General features: G+C 41.2%; 1 protein-coding gene across 2 annotated transcripts in view; it reads right to left on the bottom strand.

Moving 5' to 3' along the window:
- LOC134434835 (mucin-17) overlaps positions 1–19636 on the bottom strand; it is a 57784-nt gene extending 38148 nt beyond the window's left edge. Inside the window, exons 1-2 of one of the 2 annotated variants that reach the window (XM_063183456.1) lie at positions 19458–19636; positions 38–133 (exon numbers count right to left, since the gene is read on the bottom strand). In XM_063183456.1, coding sequence (XP_063039526.1) covers positions 38–133; positions 19458–19469 — 108 coding nt within the window. In that variant the 5' untranslated portion in view covers positions 19470–19636. Of the gene's footprint in view, positions 1–37; positions 134–10799; positions 11127–19457 lie in introns of those variants that run through there. The other variant, XM_063183455.1, reaches the window with a different exon arrangement.
- Between the last annotated feature and the right edge of the window lie 1614 nt (positions 19637–21250).

Below are 21250 nucleotides of genomic sequence, written 5' to 3'. Positions count from 1 at the left end.
ATGGGGCTAATGTGTGTGAGAGACCTGTGCCACCTACCTGGTATCTCTTCATGAGCATCTCATTTTTCCTCCTTAGCGCCTCAATCTTCTTGTCCAGCTCCTCGTCCTTCACCTTCAGCAGCTCTGTGTGGGTCTTCACAAACACACAGAGCAAAAGCACAAGACACACAATCAACACAAGGAAGGCCATCATCAATTCATTATTGCGCACACTCCAGCAGCCACTTTGTCCAGTATGGTCTTGTTCTCGCACATATTTAAGAACCTGCTGAAATCCATCTCAATTGAGTTTGCCATATCAAAAATGTACCTTTAAAAATATATATATATATATATTTTTTTTTTAAAATCCGGCAAGTAATGATTGATTGACAGAGGACCTTCAGTATCTACAAAGGGAAAGCTTTATTCATGGCTGGCATAACTATGCAGAGATATGCAATATGCCCATTGTTTCCAAGTCCATGAATGGAAAATAACAGATTCATCTGCTCAATCAGCTCTACAGTACTGCCAAACAATATTGGCACCCATGACGTGAAGATTTCACTACACATAAGCATAGCCTGTGTTTGATACTAAATAGAAAATGATTAACAACATAAAAAAAATAAACTATCGGAGGAAAAACAGGTAACAGTCAAATATTCTATCAAACAGCTTCCTTGGCGGAGGTCTGCACTCTTTGAGTGCATGATTATCTATTCCCATGGTGAAGTACAAATGGCGATGAATACTAAATTATTTAAAATATCTTCATTGATTTAAATGCCAGGAAATAAAAACTGAGATTCTGAACTTTTCTTTCATATTCATCTTTGGGTTTCAAATCCAAATGTCTCCCGTGGACAACAAAAACAAGACAATTTGGCTTATGACTTATGAAGGAGACTGTATAATGTAATTTTGATTCAGACAGCAGATTTTATGTATGTTACTTCATCACAACAGCTGTTAAAAAAGGCAAGTGTGCTCTGCTCAAGTGTGTGTTAGGGAAAGATGGATGTAGGTTTGACAGCACACTAACATGTCCCTACCACACGAGGGCGCAGAGTAACCTCTGGGTCTCTGGTCTACATAGCAATAAGAGGTCAGAGGGCTTTGAAAGGGAAAAGGTGAACACTGGAGGCACCAGGGGTGGATTCCAATATGCGGACTTCTGTCCTCCCTTGCTCACTTGCCTGCTTGTGACCTCATGATGACGTCATCCACGACAGAAAATTAATTAAATATCTTGCAAAAGCACAATTCTAATGTCATTTCCTAATTTGCAATTGGAGTGGTGAAAGAACAGTCCCCCAAAAAATTGTTTTGGCTAGGCTGACGGCGGGGAAACTTTATTGATTTTTGCTGAGGCGGGGCATCAGCAGAATGCGAGGCCACAAGCACAAGTGGAGGACGGAAGTCAGCATATTGGAATGCACTCCCAGTCGCACACGGGGCCCCTGAGGCTAGTGTCACAGCGTAGCCTTTAACATACCAATGGAAGTCTATGGTACCAAACATTATGAAAAAATGTACTTCAAAATGAATGTAAAATTCACCAGTCCAGAGTGCAAAACATCCATTTAATTCCGTCCAGTGATCACTTGTGGCTTGATGCTAATGTGGTACCATTTACTTCAAGTGATTATGCTAAGCTATGCTAATAATGTCAATCTGAGTACTGTTTGAACACACTAAGAAGAAATTATGCACCTGTAATACTTGGAAAAATTACAAATATGTGCAAATTGAAAAAAGGGTGGACTGTTCCTTTAAAGTATATGTAAAGAACATGTAAATATACAGTAGCCTATATTAATAGATAATGATATATTGATAACTTGGACACATTTACTCTATTTACTTTTATTATATTTACCAAGTTTACTGCATCATATACTGTAAGCTTACGCTGTGTTGTTTAATACACATACTATCTTCCTCTAAGTGGTTTACTTGTTTTTTTTCACACGAGCTTCCTAAGTAGAAAAAAGAACATGTTGATTAGGCTAGGTCACATGACTGCATTTCAAAGGGGTTCACAAGCGCTCAAGCTCAACTGGTATGTTAACCAGCCCACCAGACTGAGTGATTGTGTGTAACTTATGCAATCTGACAAGTGTGTATTTCTGAGCAATCTCTGTGTGTGCGCGAGTGTGTGTATTCAATATTACAGGTTATGTACAGCAGTGCTGCCCTATGACTCCATGCAGTGTGTGTATGTGTATGTGTGTGTGTGTGTGTGTGTGTGTGTGTGTGTGTGTGTGTGTGTGTGTGTGTGTGTGTGTGTGTGTGTGTGTGTGTGTTCGTGTGTGCATGTGTGTTCAATATTACAGGGTGTGTATGCATGTACAGCAGTGCTGCCCTATGACTCCATGCAGTGTGTGTGTGTGTGTGTGAGTGTGTGTGTGTGTGTGTGTGTGTGTGTGTTGTGTGTGTGTTCGTGTGTGCATGTGTGTTCAATATTACAGGGTGTGTATGCATGTACAGCAGTGCTGCCCTGTGACTCCCTGCAGTGTTGTACAGTGCAGCTGGTAGGGGTGTAAATCACAGCCTCCATGACGATACGATACGGTATCAATTTCTTAACACAGGGATTCGGTTATTTTCGAAACTTAAGAATTCAATGATACAATTCGATTAGGTTCTTTCCAACTACTTTTCCACTTCTATCATGTTCTGGAGCTAGGGTATTGGACAGGGGCCAGACATTTGATTGCTTTCGATACTTACGAATGCCCCACGATACGCTGCGATTCGATTAAAATGCCAGCCAAATGCATCAGTGCATTTTAGAGGTGCACCGAAAATTCGGCCGCAGAAAATATTCGGCCGAAAACGCAAAAAAAAGACACTTTCGGTTTTCGGCCGAAAGCCAATTGAGCGGCCGAATCGGAGGCCGAATAGAAAATGAATTGAAAATGGGCATTAATTAAACTAATTTCAGTTGTACTCTAACATTTGAAGACTTCAAATACACATTTATTTTCTATCAAAAATATCTCAAAACATTTATTGTAAACCGTAGATTTCAGCAATATTTAAAAATAGTGAAAAACTTAACTTTTGATCACTTTTGACTAAATTGTAAGCTTAATATTCGGTTTCGGTATTCGGCCAAGTGCTTAATTGTTATTCGGTTTCGGACACAAATTTTCATTTCGGTGCACCTCTAGTGCATTTCGATTATTATTTACACTCCTAGCAGCCGGGTGGGGCAGATGGGCAGAACATTACTGAGTCTGGTGTCACATGGGGGCAACATGAGACCAGAGCATCTGAAGTATTCAGCCATGACCAGTTACCATGGAGAGACGCACACACACATACACACGCACGTGTGCTAATGCCTGCACAGGCGCGCACAGACTCTCTTTTGTTTACACACACATATGCACACACTAGCATCTGCCTGTTGGGGTAAGACAAAACAGACTAGACCAGGGGTGTCAAACATACGGCCCGCGGGCCGCATCCGGCCCGCCAGAGGGTTCCATCCGGCCCGGATGTAAAAAAAAAAAAAAAAAAAAAAAATAAAAAAATTAATTAAATAACCGAAATGCGCAATTACGGCCCTCGGGGCAAAATCGAGACCTGCATGACATTAACCAAATGGTCCCTCTGTTACACTGTATATATGTAGTAAAGTGCACATCACACTTCTATTATAAATAGTGAATTTGTACTGTAACAGGCATTTGATAAAGCTCATATATTATAGACCTCATATATAGAGATAAAATGTTAATACTTCTTATTCGTATTGTATTGGTATTGGTTGTAATTAAATAATAAATATAATTGGATTTGTATTGGTTCCTATAAAGCTCAAACTGGAAACGGGATGTTAGAATGCGTGAAAATGCAGGAAATTACATATAAGAAATACAACATTTTCTGGGGGAAAACCCCCAGACCCCCTGCCAAAATGAACTGTCCCATATTGAATTAATTGACGGTTGCCAATGAATGAATGAGGTCAAGGAAAATTTGCATAGGATTATCAGTATTGCATTGCTTTCTACATATTCAACACACTTAAAACGTGATAGTACTGAACACTAATCCTCTGCTTTATGGGGTTTTTTTTTTTTTGCGACGATGTTACGGCCCGCTTGAGGTCCACATGGGTTGTATGCGGCCCCCGGACCAAAATGAGTTTGACACCCCTGGACTAGACTAAATGTCTTGTTTAAAGTCACCATGTGCCTCTAAGGCGATTGGTTTAAGAAGTCAAAGGATCTATAGACATTGACTAGACCTGTTCAATGAAAGACAATATCAAAGAGGGTCATCTCTGTCAGTTTTCAGATGTTCAGTGTTTCTCAAACTTTTCCAGACCGAGGACCACTTTGTCCCCCCCAAAATGTTCAAGGACCACCTGTCAACTGAATTGAGAGTTGACGGGTGCCAATTTGACACTGCTAATTTCGATGCACTTTTTATTCATATTACAGTACAAGCCTGTCTTAATGGGGTGAAATTATGACTTCAGCTATGTTTAGCTTTGTAATAATGTTACGCATGTAGCCTACTGCTAACTTGTCTTGGAAAAGTAGAAATCCCCACAGACCACCTGTCTTCCCCGGACCACACTTTGAGAACCACTGAGACAGAAAGTCTGAATAGAGCAGCAATGGATTATTAAAAAAAAAAAAAAACAATAACTTCAACTCAACGTGCCAGGATACACAGTCTTAGTTACCACAACATTGCACATGTAAAAAAAAAACAGCAAGAAAGAAATGAATAGGACGATGGTGTGTTTGAAAGTCATGCATTGGGCCTTTAAGGGCAGTTTGAATGGGGAGCCAGTGAGGAGGCTACCAGGGGCACGTCGCGTCCTACTGCGGACATGACGAACTTGTGAGTGTTTATCCCCACAGGCAACCGCTATTACAGGCCAGGCATTTCTGAGTAATGCTGTTACTTTAAATGGCCTCAGCTGGTGTGTGTGTGTGTGTGTGTGTGTGTGTGTGTGTGTGTGTGTGTGTGTGTGTGTGTGTGTGTGTGTGTGTGTGTATTTGGGGAGGGGGGGCAGAGAGAGTACAGAAAGAGAGAGAGAGAGAGAGAGACGGACAGAAAGAGAGAGAGAGACGGAGAGACAGTGAAAGTGTCTTCATTGCTCACTGTGCAGTGTGCACATCCTTTGTTTTTCTAACTGAACAACCATGATGTAATGATGCAATGGAAGGGTGCAGATCTAATGTCAGAAAAACACACTTTTGTGTGTCCCGCCCCAAATCTGACGTATGCAACTCCTACCATGCCATAAAAAAAACATTTCTGAAAACATGGGCCCACGAGGGTGCGGGGCCCAAATATATATATATATATATAAAAAACAAAAAAAAACATATCTGGGCACGGGGCCCACCGGGAAATGCCCGCTATGCCAGATGGCCAAAAGAGTCCCACGAGGTACAGGGCCCATCAGGAAATGCCCGCTATGCCAGATGGCCAGTTCAGCCCTGCACGCCACTGTAAATCACAGCTACACAGAGGGGAGGACTGTCATATCAATCAAAATGGTGATTATCTTTCTTGTTCATTTGCTTAGTTTGTAGAGGACTCGGGAACTGAACCCCTGATGTAATGCAAAAATGGCTGTGAAACCCTACAGCTCAATCTGGTGTCAATGAATTGGTTTTGATGTTCTAGCATGAGCCTGCCCATAAGCTTACTTCCTGTGATGCTGCACAAAAGTTTGAGCCCACATCACTCTGACCAAGCAGGCTCTATAGTGTTAGGATTTCAGTTGCTGTCACTATGCAATACGCATACCGTACATACCTATGCATACATTACATAGTTAACCTAACTATGTCTTGGCATGGTATAGAGAGAGAAGCGTAATTTCATTTTCCTTGTATGACTTCTGCATATGAAGAAAGTGACAATAAAAGCTGACTTGACTTCTTCTCAAATGATGAGGGACAAACTTAATGAAGGGGTACTGTGTTAGCCTTCAAATGGAAAATTATTTACACTTTTTGCAAATGTTTGTAAACAGGATACCCATCTGTAATAAGTATAGAGAACAAGATCACAGCTGCAATATGTCTGACTACTTCTATTGGTCGATCACATGGTCAAAAAGCATTCAACATATTATGCTGTATGTGAATATGTGCATTGGGGGTTCAAATAATAATCAAAATGTATCGATGCATCGATCCTACGACTGACGATTTAATCGAATTGTATCATACCGTGGGGCATTCTTAAAGGAGCACAATGTAGGATGACGTTGTTTGCGCGGTGCATGTGGCATGGTTTTTCATCACGGTTTTTCATCATATAAGTGGAAAAGTAATTGGAAAAAATCGAATCGAATCGTATAGCATCGTAAGGAATTCTTAAGTATGGAAAATAATCGAATCCCTCCTTTAAGTAATCGATACTGTATCGTATGGAGGCTGTGATTTACATACCTACTGTGTTAGCTAGGCCCCTGTATTAGTTCAATGGTTAGGCATATTTAGATAACTAAGGCGAAAAGGCCCTGAAAACACTCAAGAGTGAAAACACTCTGAAAACAGAGGAGTGAGTCAGAACATGCATACTCTCGCTCCCCCGTTCTCTCTCTACCTCTCTCTCACACGCTCTCTCACACGCGCTCTCTCTCTCTCTCTCTCCATCTCTCTATACCCCTTTCTCACGCACTCCCTCTCCTTCCTCCAGTAGTGCCATAAGCGGCTGGTCTGTGCAGTCCTCACCAGAGGCTTCCTGGGTAGGCAGCCTTCCATGACTACAACATTGAAAGCATACCATCCCAGAGCACTTGGGAGTAACACAACCACCCGGATTCTATCATTGACAATGCAAAAACGCTACAATAACATTATTTATTTACATAAATTGCCGTCCGTGTTGTTTTCTTTCCTTTAGCTGAAAAAGCAGGGAATCGAGTGATTTTAACATGTTTCCATCTGTGAACTTGACCGGCTCAGCAAGCATCAGTAACTCACTTAAGATTCCCTGCATTCCTCTTTTCCTGTGGGCATACCAGGACAGATTGAACGGTTAACACCACATACCCAAGAGAAAAAAACAAGCAAGTTTCAAACAATCAGGGCTCTCTTCTAGCTGGCAAAAAGTTCTAAAACACTTTTATCAAATGTCCTCGCAACTATTTCAGGGACTTCTAGAGGGGAATGACAGAAGGTCAGGAGAGGGTAGAGGTGACAATTTTTTCCAGAAAATGGAACATTTTAAGTATATAAAAGTATACTATGTAGTTCATATCTTAATGTGACTTACAGTAATTTTACAGGGTATTGATTACAGATCCTGGAGCAATGTAGGGTTAGGTGCCTTGATCAAGGGCTCTTTGGTCATGCATAGGGGAGAGGTAAAGATGGGATTCGAACCTGCCACCCTCTGAACTTAAGACCACCTCCCTTAACATTAGGCCACGGCTGCTCTCCATTTACTGTAGGAAGAGCATCGTCAGTTAGGCTACGTTTTCATATGGGGTTTCACACACCTCAACTCAACTCCCAGAAAATAGCAAACTTTCAAAACATTTACTAGATAGATGAAATAATGGAAACTAGATAATCAAAACTATTGCTGTTCTATTTCCAATTTGCCGTTTGTTGTTACTGTGTCACTCACATTCTACTATGAAGTTATTTGTCTAGTTGCTTGTCTTGTGTAGTTCAGCACTACTGTTCATTGTTGTCTCTCATATTTTTAGGGACCATCAACCCATCTAGGGTCTAAAGGTGGAAATTAGGGATGCAAACGATTAATCGATGAATCGACTTTAATCGATCAATGCGTTAATCGATTAAAAAACATTAATCGCAATTAATCGACAATTCAACCTACAAGAGACCCAGGTGAAATGGGCATGTGAAGAGTGTGTGTGAAGAGGGGTGTGAATAGTGGGAATATTTAAAACACCTTTGGATTAAAGAATTGAAATAGAACTTTTTAGAATTTTTTTTGAGAAACATTGAGATTTCGGGGGAAAAACGGCGCTAATCAATTAATCGTAAGTCGATCGATAAAGCTATCAACTAATGATTAATGAATTAATCGATAATTTGCATCCCTAGTGGAAATTATGACCTTCCTAACCTTCTTCTAAATGAATAAATGGATATCTATATCTAACTAACAATCTAACTTACAAACTAACTAAATAAATAAATATTATTTTATTGTGGCAATATGCCGCCCTGTCCCTGTGTTAAAGGGGCTTTATGTAGGATTAATTAAGCAATATGACCCGAGTGGGAGGGATGATGTGCACGGACATCCTCCCTGGTGTGGTTCGGCCATAGGCACGAAGCCGAAGGCTGAGTGCCGTCGGCAATCATTAGAGCCATTAGAGTACAATTAAAGCGTTTTTGAATGAACCTCCCAATGATAACGGTATTTTTTAAAATATTAAAAAACTTAAAATGCCCGAAATGCTCTGTTCCAAATTATTACGCAAAACAGTTTTGTAGTGTTGTTATCCAAATGTCTTTCTTTTTTTCCCATTTACATCAAAACAGTGGGCATTTGGTACCATCTAAATTACATTTCAATGTTCAAAACTTGGTTATAAGCTGTAACTGGAATGCTGCATTTAACATTGAAGTCAATGGCAGGGCATTGCATGGGAATTATGGAAGCCCAGATATCCTTGATGCTTTGCTCTCAGCTGTTTTTGTTTGTTTGGTCTAGTGACCCACACTTCACTCTTCAATATACCCGTAGATTTCTATGCCACGTTTAGGTGCTTTGAAGGTGATGACGTTCTAACTCACCAGACATAACATCCCATTCGTTTTCAATGGGGTTTTATGTCTGGTGAGTTAGACAAACAAGCAAAAACAGCTGAGAGCAAAGCATCAAGGATATCTGGGCTTCCATAACTCCCATGCAATGCCCTGCCTTTGACTTCAATGTTAAACGCAGAATTCCAGTTACTAAGACAAAGAGCTTATCATCAAGTATTGAACATTGAAATGTAATTTAGAAGGTACCAAATTCCAACTGTTTTGATGTAAATTGGAAATTTGGATTACAACACTACAAAACTATTTTGCTTAATAATGTGGAACAGAGCATTTTAAGTTTTTTATTATTTAAAAAAATACAGATATCATTGGAAGGTTCATTCAAAAACTTTTAAATTGTACTCTAATGACTGATGACTTGAAAATTATGATGACTGTCATTTGTATTGATTATTTGGGGAAACCGCGAAAAATGTCATTTGCGTAATAATGTGGAATGCGGTGTATTTGAGTCATTAGTAAGTGAACGACGACTCTCGCGACCACTTTCACGGTCCGGCGTCCACTAAAAAACCCCAAATGTAACTTGACAGAGTAACCCGCTACGAGTGTCGTGGGAAACGCTTCTCATACGAAAAATCACATACTGTATTCAGATTTGTATCAGCTGATGACATTCTGTGGTGAAAAACATTCCCTCATGACAGTGTGGATTTTGAGACAGGCATGCCACAGGCACCTCGCAAACTACATCATTCTCCATTGTGCCCCTTTAACTTCAAACTTCAAACCCCCAGTGCAGTGCCTTCCCAGCTGTTCCACTGTTGTCATGGGGTGACATAACACAACAAACCACTTCCACAGTGGGCACGGCCGGCATGAAGGGAGGAACGTGATGACCCAGGCATGTTGGCTCGCGCTCGCTCGCTCTCTCGCTCGCTCACTCGCACACTCACACACAGGGCCGCTGACAGCTTTTGCTGGGCCCAGGACAAAGTCATAACAAAGGGGCCCCTCACCCAATACCTACAATGTAACGGAAACCCAATTTTGGGCCCTCTCTCTCGCTGAGCCCAGGACAAATGACCCCTTTGTCCCCCCTCTCAGCTTCCCTGCTCAAACACTCACACACACACACACCCCTCTACCTCAACAACACAGTCAAGCATGGTCATAGAATGGTCTCTGTGTGCTATACCCTTGGCAAAGACTATAGCCTAAAGAAAACTTTGACAGCTTTCTGGAGCTATTAAAGCTACGCTCCTTTTTTAAAACTAGTAAAAGCACTGAGTAAAGACTGAATATGAGCTCCAGCAGAAAAATAAACAAAAACTCCTGCCGACAGCCTAACAAAACCACTGCAGCCCATCAGTGCCCACCTCCAACTCCTTAAATAGAGCTACCACATTAGCCCTTTGAAGGCCCAAAACACTAGCGCCACAGGAGCTGGACACCTCCGTCTTCTCCTCTCCTCTCTGGGCTATCCTACATCCCTGGCGGTACTCTCTTCTACTGTCTTCTCCTCTCTGGGCTATCCTACATCCCTGGCGGTTCTCTGTGCCTTCCTCAAAAGCTGAGTAGCACTGAAGAAATCCCTGGACCGTCTGGTGGTGGGCAATCTCTAACTGCTGCTGCTATCCATCGCCCAGACAACACAACATCTGTGGTGGCGACACTTCCATCGCCAATGACAGACACAAACTGCAGACAGACCATGAAAGTAGCAAATGAACTGCTCTGTTTGTTATTGCACTCCACTCCACTCCGCTCCACTCAGCTACTCTCTATTCAGCTCCAAAGGAACAATAAACAACACCCTATGTGGTCGGTCTCTGGTAAAATCAAGAAGTGCGTATGAGAAAGCCTGTCCAGAGTGTGGGGAGACGAGAAAGGGTTACAGTCAAAGATGAAACAGTGGGAGGGAGAAATATGAGAAGAGAGAGCGAGGGAGGGAGGGAGGTAGAGAGAGGGAAAGAGAAAGAGAGAGAGAGAGAGAGAGAGAGAGAGAGAGAGAGAGAGAGAGAGAGAGAGAGAGAGAGAGAGAGAGAGAGAGAGAGAGAGAGAGAGAGAACTCACGGGTTTCTGCATGTCAGTGGCTTATGCTGGGCTGGGATCCGTCCAAAGGCAAAGACAAGGCAGCCGACGAGGCAGGGGCAGGGGGAACTGCGTGGACTCTGCGATCATGCCTCGACTACAAAAAAGCCAAGTTGGGCTGCGAGCCAAGACGTCAGCGAAAACACCACACGAGCGGAGCGGAGCGGCCCTGCTGACGGATTTCACACCACCCGGCTGCCTGCCTGCCTGCCTGCCAGCCAGCCTCTCCCCTTCCCTCACAGACCCTCTGGCTCACACTCACTCGCTCGCTCCCACTCTCGTTATCCTGCCTGCTTTACCCCGTCTCTCCCCCCTCCCTCTCGCTGTCTACTCTCACTGCTCGCTCTCTCTCGCTCTCTCTCGCTCTCTCTCTCTCTCTCCCTCTACTCTCACCGCTCTCTCTCCCCCTGTCTGTCTGCCCTCACCCCTCCCTCCCTCCCTCCCTCTCTCTCTCGTGCTCTTGCTCTGCCTTGCTCACTCCCTCACGCCTGTCCTTTCCCCTCATAAGCACTTGGGTGTCTCTTTAGCGTTGGTATAGTTAAAATTACCCTTCAGTATGTCACAGCCTCTGCCAGAGAGCGCATGCGCACACAAAAAAAGACATTCAGTAGACAAGTCTGTGTGTCCACTTTCCCCAGCCATGACTGTCCTGTCCCCTAGCCACATGTGACTCCGCCTGCTACTCTCCAAAAGGCATACACATACCAATAGGATTTGTATAGCAGCACATTATCAATCATCACTGTCATTCAATGTACTTCGGGGGAAAGAAAGAAAAAAAAGTATAGAAAGCAGAGAGTATCATACATGTAGAGCAGGGGTGTCAAACTCAAATTGACAGAGGGCCAAAATCAAAATCTGTAGCGAAGTCGCGGGCCAAACTCTATATGTTTTTACAAAAGCTGACTTAAATTGCTCAAGTTTGAATTTATGGTTAAGCAGATTCTCATCTTCAAATTCAAATGTGCCTGCACATATTGTGTTGCATTAGAGTGTGTGCTGTTTCAATGGCCTGGGCCCACTCATACTCCTGTGATATACACATTTTCATGTTAAAATCTTAATACGCTATACAGTTATGGTGTAGGAGGGCCAATTCTAATACACATTTGAAAAGATCTCGCGGGCCAAATAAAATGGCTCCGCCGGCCAAATTTTGACATCCCTGATGTAGAGAGTAGGTACTGCCAGCTACACTCCCCTCACTTACACACAATAACTTAGTTAACAATATTGTTGGTTACCAACACCAATAGGATTTGTACAGCACATTATCAAACATCACTGTCATTCAATGTACTTCAGAGGAAAGAAAGAACAAGAGAGAAGAAAAATATAGAAAGCAGAAATTATCAGAAAGTAGAAAGTTGTTTTTACTATTTCTTTTCAAAGCACAACACTGACGGAGCGGTTCTAATTTGAACAGGAAGCTGGTTCCAGCATTTTATCAGCATAATGGCTTAATGCCATGCCACCCTGTCTGGAGTGGAGGCACAACCAGTAGTAGCCGGGGAGCCAAAGTCCCAAAATTGGGTTGGACCTGACATGGCTTGCCATACTTTTTATTTGTGATTTTTTGGATAGTTCTATTCCTTAGGAAAAATAATTGGAGGGTCTGCTCGGGCGGAAATATCGCGAAAAAAAGTTGTGCCTATTTGAATGCATGTACCCTTCATTTTTTTAGAGAAATTTCTGAAAAATGAAAAATGACCTGAAATCCTTGGTGGCTTGGGTAAGCTGTCAATAAAGGCTTTCCAGGTGCACAGGACATACATGCTGACAACATTCAATAGAAAAAATATTCTTAAACCACATTTCAATAGGATTTTGACTCAATTTTGTGCTTAAAAATTAGGCGTTTTTTCACTTTTTTGTTATATTTTCATCTTTACCTCATTGGCAATCAAGTTTTTCTTCATGTTTTGACAATAAACAATATGCCATTCTTTTTATTACGAAGTATAGTGATACCACAACAAAAATTATGAAAATACAACCAAAATCAATGGATCTGCGATGACTGTAGTGTATGTACCCTTCATTTTTAGAGAGAATTTTCTGAAAAATGAAAAATGACCTGAAATCCTTAGTGGCTTGGGTAAGCTGTCAATAAAGGCTTTCCAGGTGCAAAGGACCCATCTACTGATGATATCCAATAAAGAAAATATTGTTAAACCACATTTGTACATGATTTTGGCTCAATTTTATGACCTAAAATTAGTAATTTTTTCACTTTTTTTGCTATATTTTCATAATTTCTTCATTGGCAATCAAGTTTTTCTTCATGTTTTGACATCAAACAATATGCTATTCTTTTCATTAAGCAGTATAGTGATACCACAGCAAAAAACATGAAAATACAACCAAACTCAATGGATCTGTGGGGACTCCAACTCTATGAAGAGTTCAGATGCAAACCCCACTAAGTGCCTTTTCAGAAAATAATCTTAATTCATTTTTATTTAATACATCAAAATTGCATATTTCTTTATTTTATTTATGTAACATAACTATTTATATGTATTATCAAGTACATAAATGTAAACCAAACCAACAACAGGGTTCTCTAAAAATATAGAAGTGCAGGTCTTCAGAAATGGAGTTAGGGGGTTTTGCATCTGAACTCTTCAGTTGTTGATCAACAGGCCCAGAAAGTCAATAGAATGTCAGCCTACAATCAAAATGCTGAAATGCATGCGGAATACTGAGCAATATGACACACACACACACACACACACACACACACACACACACACACACACACACACACACACACACACACCTAATCTGGGGATCCTACAATGATCTCCACCCCAGGTGACAACCTGCATACTGTACATGCTTCGTACATACCCCACACATACATAGCCCTACTTCCTGGATGTGACACAGTGAGCTATTTACACAGATGGGGGCAAAGGCGGGCCTACACAAAGCCTGGAAAGCCTATATTTTCAGGAATAACATAACCCATTGCAGTTTGCACACAGGGCAAACTGTTCTACATAGGACATCATCGCCAGTATGCTTCATACACTACTGGAGAACATGGAGCTGAGGAACACATATGCACATTTTTGGACCACAGTTTGGCCTCCAGCACCATCCAGCCATAGAGTCTTTGTTCTAAACCCCACTATCTGAGACTGTACAACCATCATGTACTGTGGATTTCCTCTCTAACTGCTCCCTCTTGTTATCAACACCAGCACACCTCAAGGGTGTGTGCTAAGCCCTCTGCTCTACACCCTATCCACCCACAACTGCCTCTTTCTCCTCATTTGCTGACACGTTGTCGCACTAATTATGAATGAAGACAAGACATACTACAGGAACAAGACAAAACATCTTCCGCCGTGGTGTAACGACAATTTCTTCGTATTGGACTCCAAAAACAAGGGAATCATTGTGGACTTTCACAAAAACAATCACAGAAGTCACAGACCCCTCTGGTGACTCATACAGTGGTGGAGAGGGTCAGCAGCTTTAAATCCCTGGAGGACGTGTCCTGGAGTATTCACATGGCCTCAGTGGTCAGCAAGGCCCAACAATGTCTCTTCTACCAGAAGAAACTGATGGGCTACCAAATCCTGAAGCCACTGTTGATCAACTTCCACATCTGTGCCATCAGAGGACAAAAGTAGGCACTCCAGCATGTGATGACAACAGCTCAGAAAATCCCTGGGATGCCTCTACCAGAGATTAGTACTATCAACCACACGCACTGTCAGGATGTGGACACCAAAAGCAGAAGAAGTGCTGAAATATTGGTTTGAGTCCACTGATTGGTCTGTTCTGCAGCTGCTGAAACATCTGCATGGGGGAGTTCCCAGTAGTTTGGTACAAATTTGTGTATGTGCATGTTAAATGGGCAAACATCCTCTGTACACGTTTTAATGTCATCAACGGGGTATGACGGGGGAAAATTTTATCTCCAGCCTTATTCAATGCTTATATGGATGAAATGAGGTATGACAAACACGTTTTATAGTTGGTGATAGTTGGTGTTGACTAATCACTTGCTATATGCAGCCAACCTTACCATTCTATCTCCAAGTAGAGTTAGTTCCCAGCTCCTTTATATCTGTTCTGATTATGAGGTAGAGTTTGACATTAATAACAATGTTAGGAAGAGTGTGATATTGTGATTAAAGTTCCCTCCTGTCTATCTATCTAAGAGCTGGGAGTAGCAAATGCCACAAAATATCTGTGGTGCATCCTGCATCCTGATGGCTTAAACTGATAGCGCAATTAGTTGATCCAGGTCATAGCTCTGTTAGGGACATGTCTATGAGCTGGGAACACTGGTATAAGTGCCTTCATTAGCTTCCCTGTTTATATGTACTGTATGTAGGCTACTGTATGAAAGTATGCTGTTGTGAAGTATTGGTGTACTGTGTATTTCATGTATCCCTTTTGGTCCTCAAGCCTGTAATATTATTTAAAACATGTGCAAAAGAGGTAGCTGAGCCACTGCAACACATCTTCAACAAGAGTCTACAAACAGGTAAGGCACCTGTAGATAGTGCCTACAGTAGAAGACCTCTTCTCTCATACCAGTCCCCAAAAATCAACACAACAATGATTACAGACCAGCTGCTCTCACATAATGAGAACATTTGAGTGGGTACTGCTGCTCAACAGAAAGAAAACCCAGGTTTGCCATGCTCTGGATTCCATACAGTTTATTTATCAGGGTAATGTGGGAGTTGTGGACGTTGTCCTGTAACTGCTACATAGGGAACATTCTCACTTGGACAAAGGATACAGTGAGAATAATGTTCTTTGATTCTCTAGTAGTGCCTCAAACATCCAGACACTTTTGCTGAGAGACTAACTTCTGCAGATGGTGGATACAGCTCTGGTGACCTGGATAAATGACCCCAGTACATCAGACTAAATGACCTTACATCACAAACTCTGGTCAGCAGCACTGGAGTGCCACAAGGAATGGTGTTCTCCTTGGTGTTGTTCACCCTATACCACCTACTTTTGCTACAGCACTACCACATGCTTTTGCTATACCTACCACATGCAAGTTTCCATAATGACACTGCAATTGTGAGGTGTATCAAGGGTGGGTAGGATGGGGAGTACAGGCGACAGGTGGATAACTTGGTGCCGGACCAACTAGCTGCAGCAGAATTCCATAAAAACTAAGGAGACGGTGATTGACATAAGGTGAACCACCCCTCCACTCTATCAGAAAGGGTTTTTCACAGTGTGGTCTAAAACGTCAGCATCGGAAAGGTCTCACACACTGTTGTGTTGTATGACCACCCTTTTCTTAAATTATGATACAAATTTGGTGTTGTATTGTCTTAATAAATGTATACAATGTCTGGACTTACTTTCACCAAGTTTTCACCAATGCAAGATCTTGTATTGATGATGGTAGAGTCTGGACACTATGTAACACCTTCTCCAGCATATCCCAAAGATTCTCAGTGAGGTTGAGGTCTAGACTCTGTGGTGGCCAATCCATGTGTAACAATGATCGCTCATGCTTCCTGAACCATGATTTTATAATTTGAGCCTGATTAATCTTGAAATATGCCTGTATTGTTTTTTAAATTCCACTGATATAATTGCATTTAACAATAACAATAACAGCTTTTCAATACAAAGTATTTCAGTGACTGTTGATGGAAATTATTTAACCCCTCAAACAGACTAGCATATTTTATATGACCTTATATGGTCATTTCTTTAAAGAAGTTTTAAGAAGTTAGAAACAAGTTGTTGCACCTTTTGGTTCAGGGAACACAATTGGTATTAACCTCCTCAGAGTTTAGATCTCTCATTCAGATTCTTGAGGTTGGTTGGAGAAGGCTTTACATAGTGTACAAATTCTACCATCATACAATACCTTGGTAAAAACATAAAGCAACACTAGAAGGAAAAAGTCCAGATATTGCAGATTGAGTGTGACCTTATAATATGCACCATATGCATTTTTTGCATGCCTGAATTTGATACATATTATTATGGTTACCCCACCCTCTGGAAGATGAGGGCCCACAACTTTCAACCTATAAGTGAGCTTATTCCTGGTAATGAATGGGCATTTAATCGCTAGAACCTCATCTCCATGGCATACTGCTGTATGTATAGGTGCTGTATATGATGTGTATTACAGAACAGTATGTGTGTGGTTGTGTGAAATGCCTTACGGCTAAATGTGTGTTACATGTTAAAGATGTTGTGCAATAATATGTATCATGTTTTGCATATCTATCTATTTATGCTGCTAGAGACCTTAATCTCCTTCAGGATTGATAGTTATGTACTCTACTCAACAGTACACACAGTGTATCTTTCAGAATTTTGAGAGTAGTCTAGGCTTTCCACTGGGTTACTGTGCCTGCAGATGGCAGGAGGTGTTGAATGGTAGTTGTGTAATTCTGCGGTCTCCCCCTTCTGTGAAAATAGCTCACTGTTACATCCACAAAGTATGTACAGAGTGTACGAGTGATTTACTGTACATAGTAGTACATACGTTGTGGGTGGTGTCACCTGGTATGCAAATCATTGTAGAATCCCCAGATTACTTGTGTGCGTGTGTGTGAGAGGATGTATGTCATTGCTAAGTATACAGTGTGCTTTTCAGCATTTTGATTGTAGCCGGAAATCCTATTAAGTTTCCGGGCCTATTGATCACCAACTAGAGGTGAAATCGGCACAGATCCATTGATTTTCAAGATTAAAGATTCAAGATTCAAGATTAGTTTATTACGTCTTATTATAGGTTTGACGCCTATGAAGAGTAAAAATTGTTGTGTTTTTTGGTTGTATTTGTTTTGCTGTGGAATCAGTATACTGCTTAATAAAAAGAATGGCATATTGTTTGATGTCAAAACATGAAGAAAAACTTGATTGGCAATGAAGAAATTATGAAAATACAGCAAAAAATTGAAAAAACGCCTAATTTTAGGTCATAAAATTGAGCCAAAATCATGTACAACTGTGGTTTAACAATATTTTCCTTATTGGATATCATCAGTAGATGTGTCCTGTGCACCTGGAAAGCCTTTATTGACAGCTTACCCAAGCCACCAAGGATTTCAGGTCATTTTTCATTTTTCAGAAATTTCTCTCTAAAAATGAAGGGTACATACACTACAGTCATCACAGATCCATTGATTTTGGTTGTATTTTCATAATTGTTGTTTTGGTATCACTATACTTCCTAATAAAAAGAATAGCATATTGTTTGATGTCAAAACATGAAGAAAAACTTGATTGCCAATGAGGTAAAGATGAAAATATAGCAAAAAAGTGAAAAAACGCCTCATTTTTAAGCACAAAATTGAGTCAAAACCCTATTGAAATGTGATTTAAAAATATTTTTTCCATTGAATGTTGTCAGCATGTATGTCCTGTGCACCTGGAAAGCCTTTATTGACAGCTTACCCAAGCCACCAAGGATTTCTGGTCATTTTTCATTTTTCAGAAATTTCTCTCGAAAAATGAAGGGTACATACATTAAAATAGGCACAACTTTTTTTTTGCGATATTTCTGCCCGAGCAGACCCTCCAATTATTTGTCCTAAGGGATAGAACTAACCAAAAAATCACCAATAAAAAGTATGGCAGGCCATGTCAGGTTCCTCCCATTTTAAAGCACTTTTGAGAGTTTGGCTCCCCGGCTATAGAGGAGACTCTGAGGAGCTCAGACTCTTCGGTCTCGGATGGACATCAGAGCATCTTTTAGGATTATATCTTCGAGTTATTTAGGGCTTATGGCCTCAATTCTAAACGCCAATGTAAAATAATGTCATAGAATGATGATCTCTATTCTTTGTTTTGGTTAGAATTCTAGCAGCAGCATTTTGGATTAGTTGCACCTGCCCAAGCCCAAAGGCCACACACACACACACACGGCTCGACATTGGCACCTGCTTACTGGGAAGATGTGCTTGAGAAGATGCGCGTGTCATCTTTGAGTCAACTTTCACATTTGGATGGTTCTCACACATGGAATCATGGAGTCATGGAAGCATGTGACTCACTTTGTTGAATATTTTCCAAATGGGCTGTGGCTGTTTTGCATGAATAGAAGAACAGCTTAGGCCGATAGACTGGGCATGAAGGAACGCATCTGTCTGGCTTCTGACATGAACGACTTCAACACTCAAAAGATTGGGGGGTAGGCTACCAAACAAAGCCTAATAATGACAAGCAGGAATGTTTCCAAGACCACTCTACAACAACCCCACCTCATGCATCTCGATTTGGGAAGCAGACATTCGAGGATATCGATTATTTAAACTCAGATGGATGAAACTATCGATGGCAAGGCGGCAAATAGACTTCACTTCACTCAGTCAAAGCAACTAGCTAGGCCTAGCATGTGTAGCTGACTGTTGTTTATGGCAGCAACAAGCATGGTACAACAAAAGGCAGCTTCACTTGACTTGTGAAGTCCACATTGCATTGCCTTGTTGGAAAATGCTTTGTCAGAGAAAACAAACACGCGGCCAATGTTTGTTTCCACATATTTATGACATCCTGAAGCAAACTTCACATGTTGGACTTTCAGGTCTCAAACGTAGTACACTCTGTGGCGTGATGAACATCCTTTATTTTGGCACACAAATTGATGTGTGAACTTCAAGAAATGCATTTAGTCCTACTTACTTCTTCTGGCATGGAGGTTGCAGATGTCAACGAGTGTGCGTGGGATCAAGTTTGGTTGCGGACGTCCTTTGCTACAGGTGTTTCTGGTTTTAGCAGCACTGGAAACTGAAATTTAGATGTCGTGTGAACGCAGATCTAACTGGTGGTACGATTCTGATGATGAACCGGTAGGTGGTGCTTGCATCCCATGGTCGCCAGAGCCGTGGTCACCAATGAGAAATGTTAAAGGTGCACTGCGTAATATTTTCAGGAGTTTTTCCAGAATTCATGTTGCCGCTCATTCACAAATGCTACCTTTACCATGAATACTTACCACCACCATAATCAAATTCTATGGACTTGCATACCCAAGGGAACCCAGGTTTGAGTCATCCCATCCCTACCCCAACTCTCATTTTATTACTCCACTGTCGTCATAACAAAGCTTCATTAGCCCCCAAAATACATTAAATAAATAAATAATAATTATATATATATATATATAACTGTGTCTTGTTTTTACTTTATCTTAGTGTCCTTCAGTGCTTAAAGGATTAAATGCATTATTATTATTGATACTAGGCCTACAACCAGTGATGGGCAGTAGCTTCACTACTTGTAGCGAAGTTTAACTACATTCTCCAGTAGCTTGGTCGTAGCGTCACTACTTTATGTATCGAGTAACTTCTCTGTAGTTAAGCTATTTTTTGTCTCAAGTAGCGACGTAGCTTTCACAAAAGCTACATTTTGTCCCGCAATGTTGCTCGAAGAAAAAATGTTGACTCTCTCTCCTGAGATCTAGGCAGTCACACAGGGGTTCCAAGACCCACCTGCATGAAATGAAGTCAGAGGTGCGATACACTTGTAACTTCGTTCCATGCTACTTTTTAACACCTTACCTTAGCAGCAAATCGACAGTTTTTTCCATGTTACGTTCAATATTATGAAAGTTAACTGCGAGTAGCGACAGTTCTCAATAGCGATGCGATGCGCACATCGTATGCGCACAGCTCATGTAAGTAGGCCTATGTATGAAGTAAAGATTTTAGTGAAGTGGGGGTGCGCGCACACCAGGGAGGGGAGTGCCCCACACTGTCCCTCAGAGACATGTCACCCCTTGGACTTATTGGTCAGCCTAGGCCTGTGGCCTATAATGATATTTAAGACGTACTGAATGTATAATAAATCAATAAAGTATAATGAGGTCAATAAAGTTTTGTTTAATGAAGGTAGGCCTATCTGTTATTTTAAATCAAGCTGATATTATGGCGGGATAATGTAGCTTCTGGTGTAGTGAACTACATTTCCACACATTTTTGTAGCTTAGCTCACTACATTTCTGATGGTGGTAGCTTTAGTATAGTGAAGCTTAATTTATGGTTGAGTAGCTGATAGCTTAGCTCACTACATTTTACAAGTAGCTTGCCCAACACCATGGTGTATGCAGGCTATGCTGTTATGTAGATAAACATTTCATCAATGCGGGAAATGTATGCTAAATGTAGTCTTGAAACACCATACAGAGTATACAAAATGCAGCATTGTACTTCCACTGTAGCCTTGCCACTTTCCCACTTTCTTAACACCAGCACACTGCTGTATTTGAATACTCCAGAGTCTGTGTTAGCCTTGGCTTTATCTTTTTTTGACCTATTGATCAAACCAGTGCATGAATGTAATAGTAAAAAAACAAAAACCTAAGCATGCATTCAAAATATTCCAATGACACGAAAGTGTCAAGGCCAGCACTTATTTGCAGGGTAGACCTATTTCATAATGAAGGTCCACGAAAACTAACAGCAGTTTTGCCCAAC

The sequence above is a fragment of the Engraulis encrasicolus genome, chromosome 19 (assembly GCF_034702125.1).
Source record: "Engraulis encrasicolus isolate BLACKSEA-1 chromosome 19, IST_EnEncr_1.0, whole genome shotgun sequence".
NCBI classification, from domain to species: Eukaryota; Metazoa; Chordata; class Actinopteri; order Clupeiformes; family Engraulidae; genus Engraulis; species Engraulis encrasicolus.
This window is presented reverse-complemented; position numbering and strand designations above follow the sequence as displayed.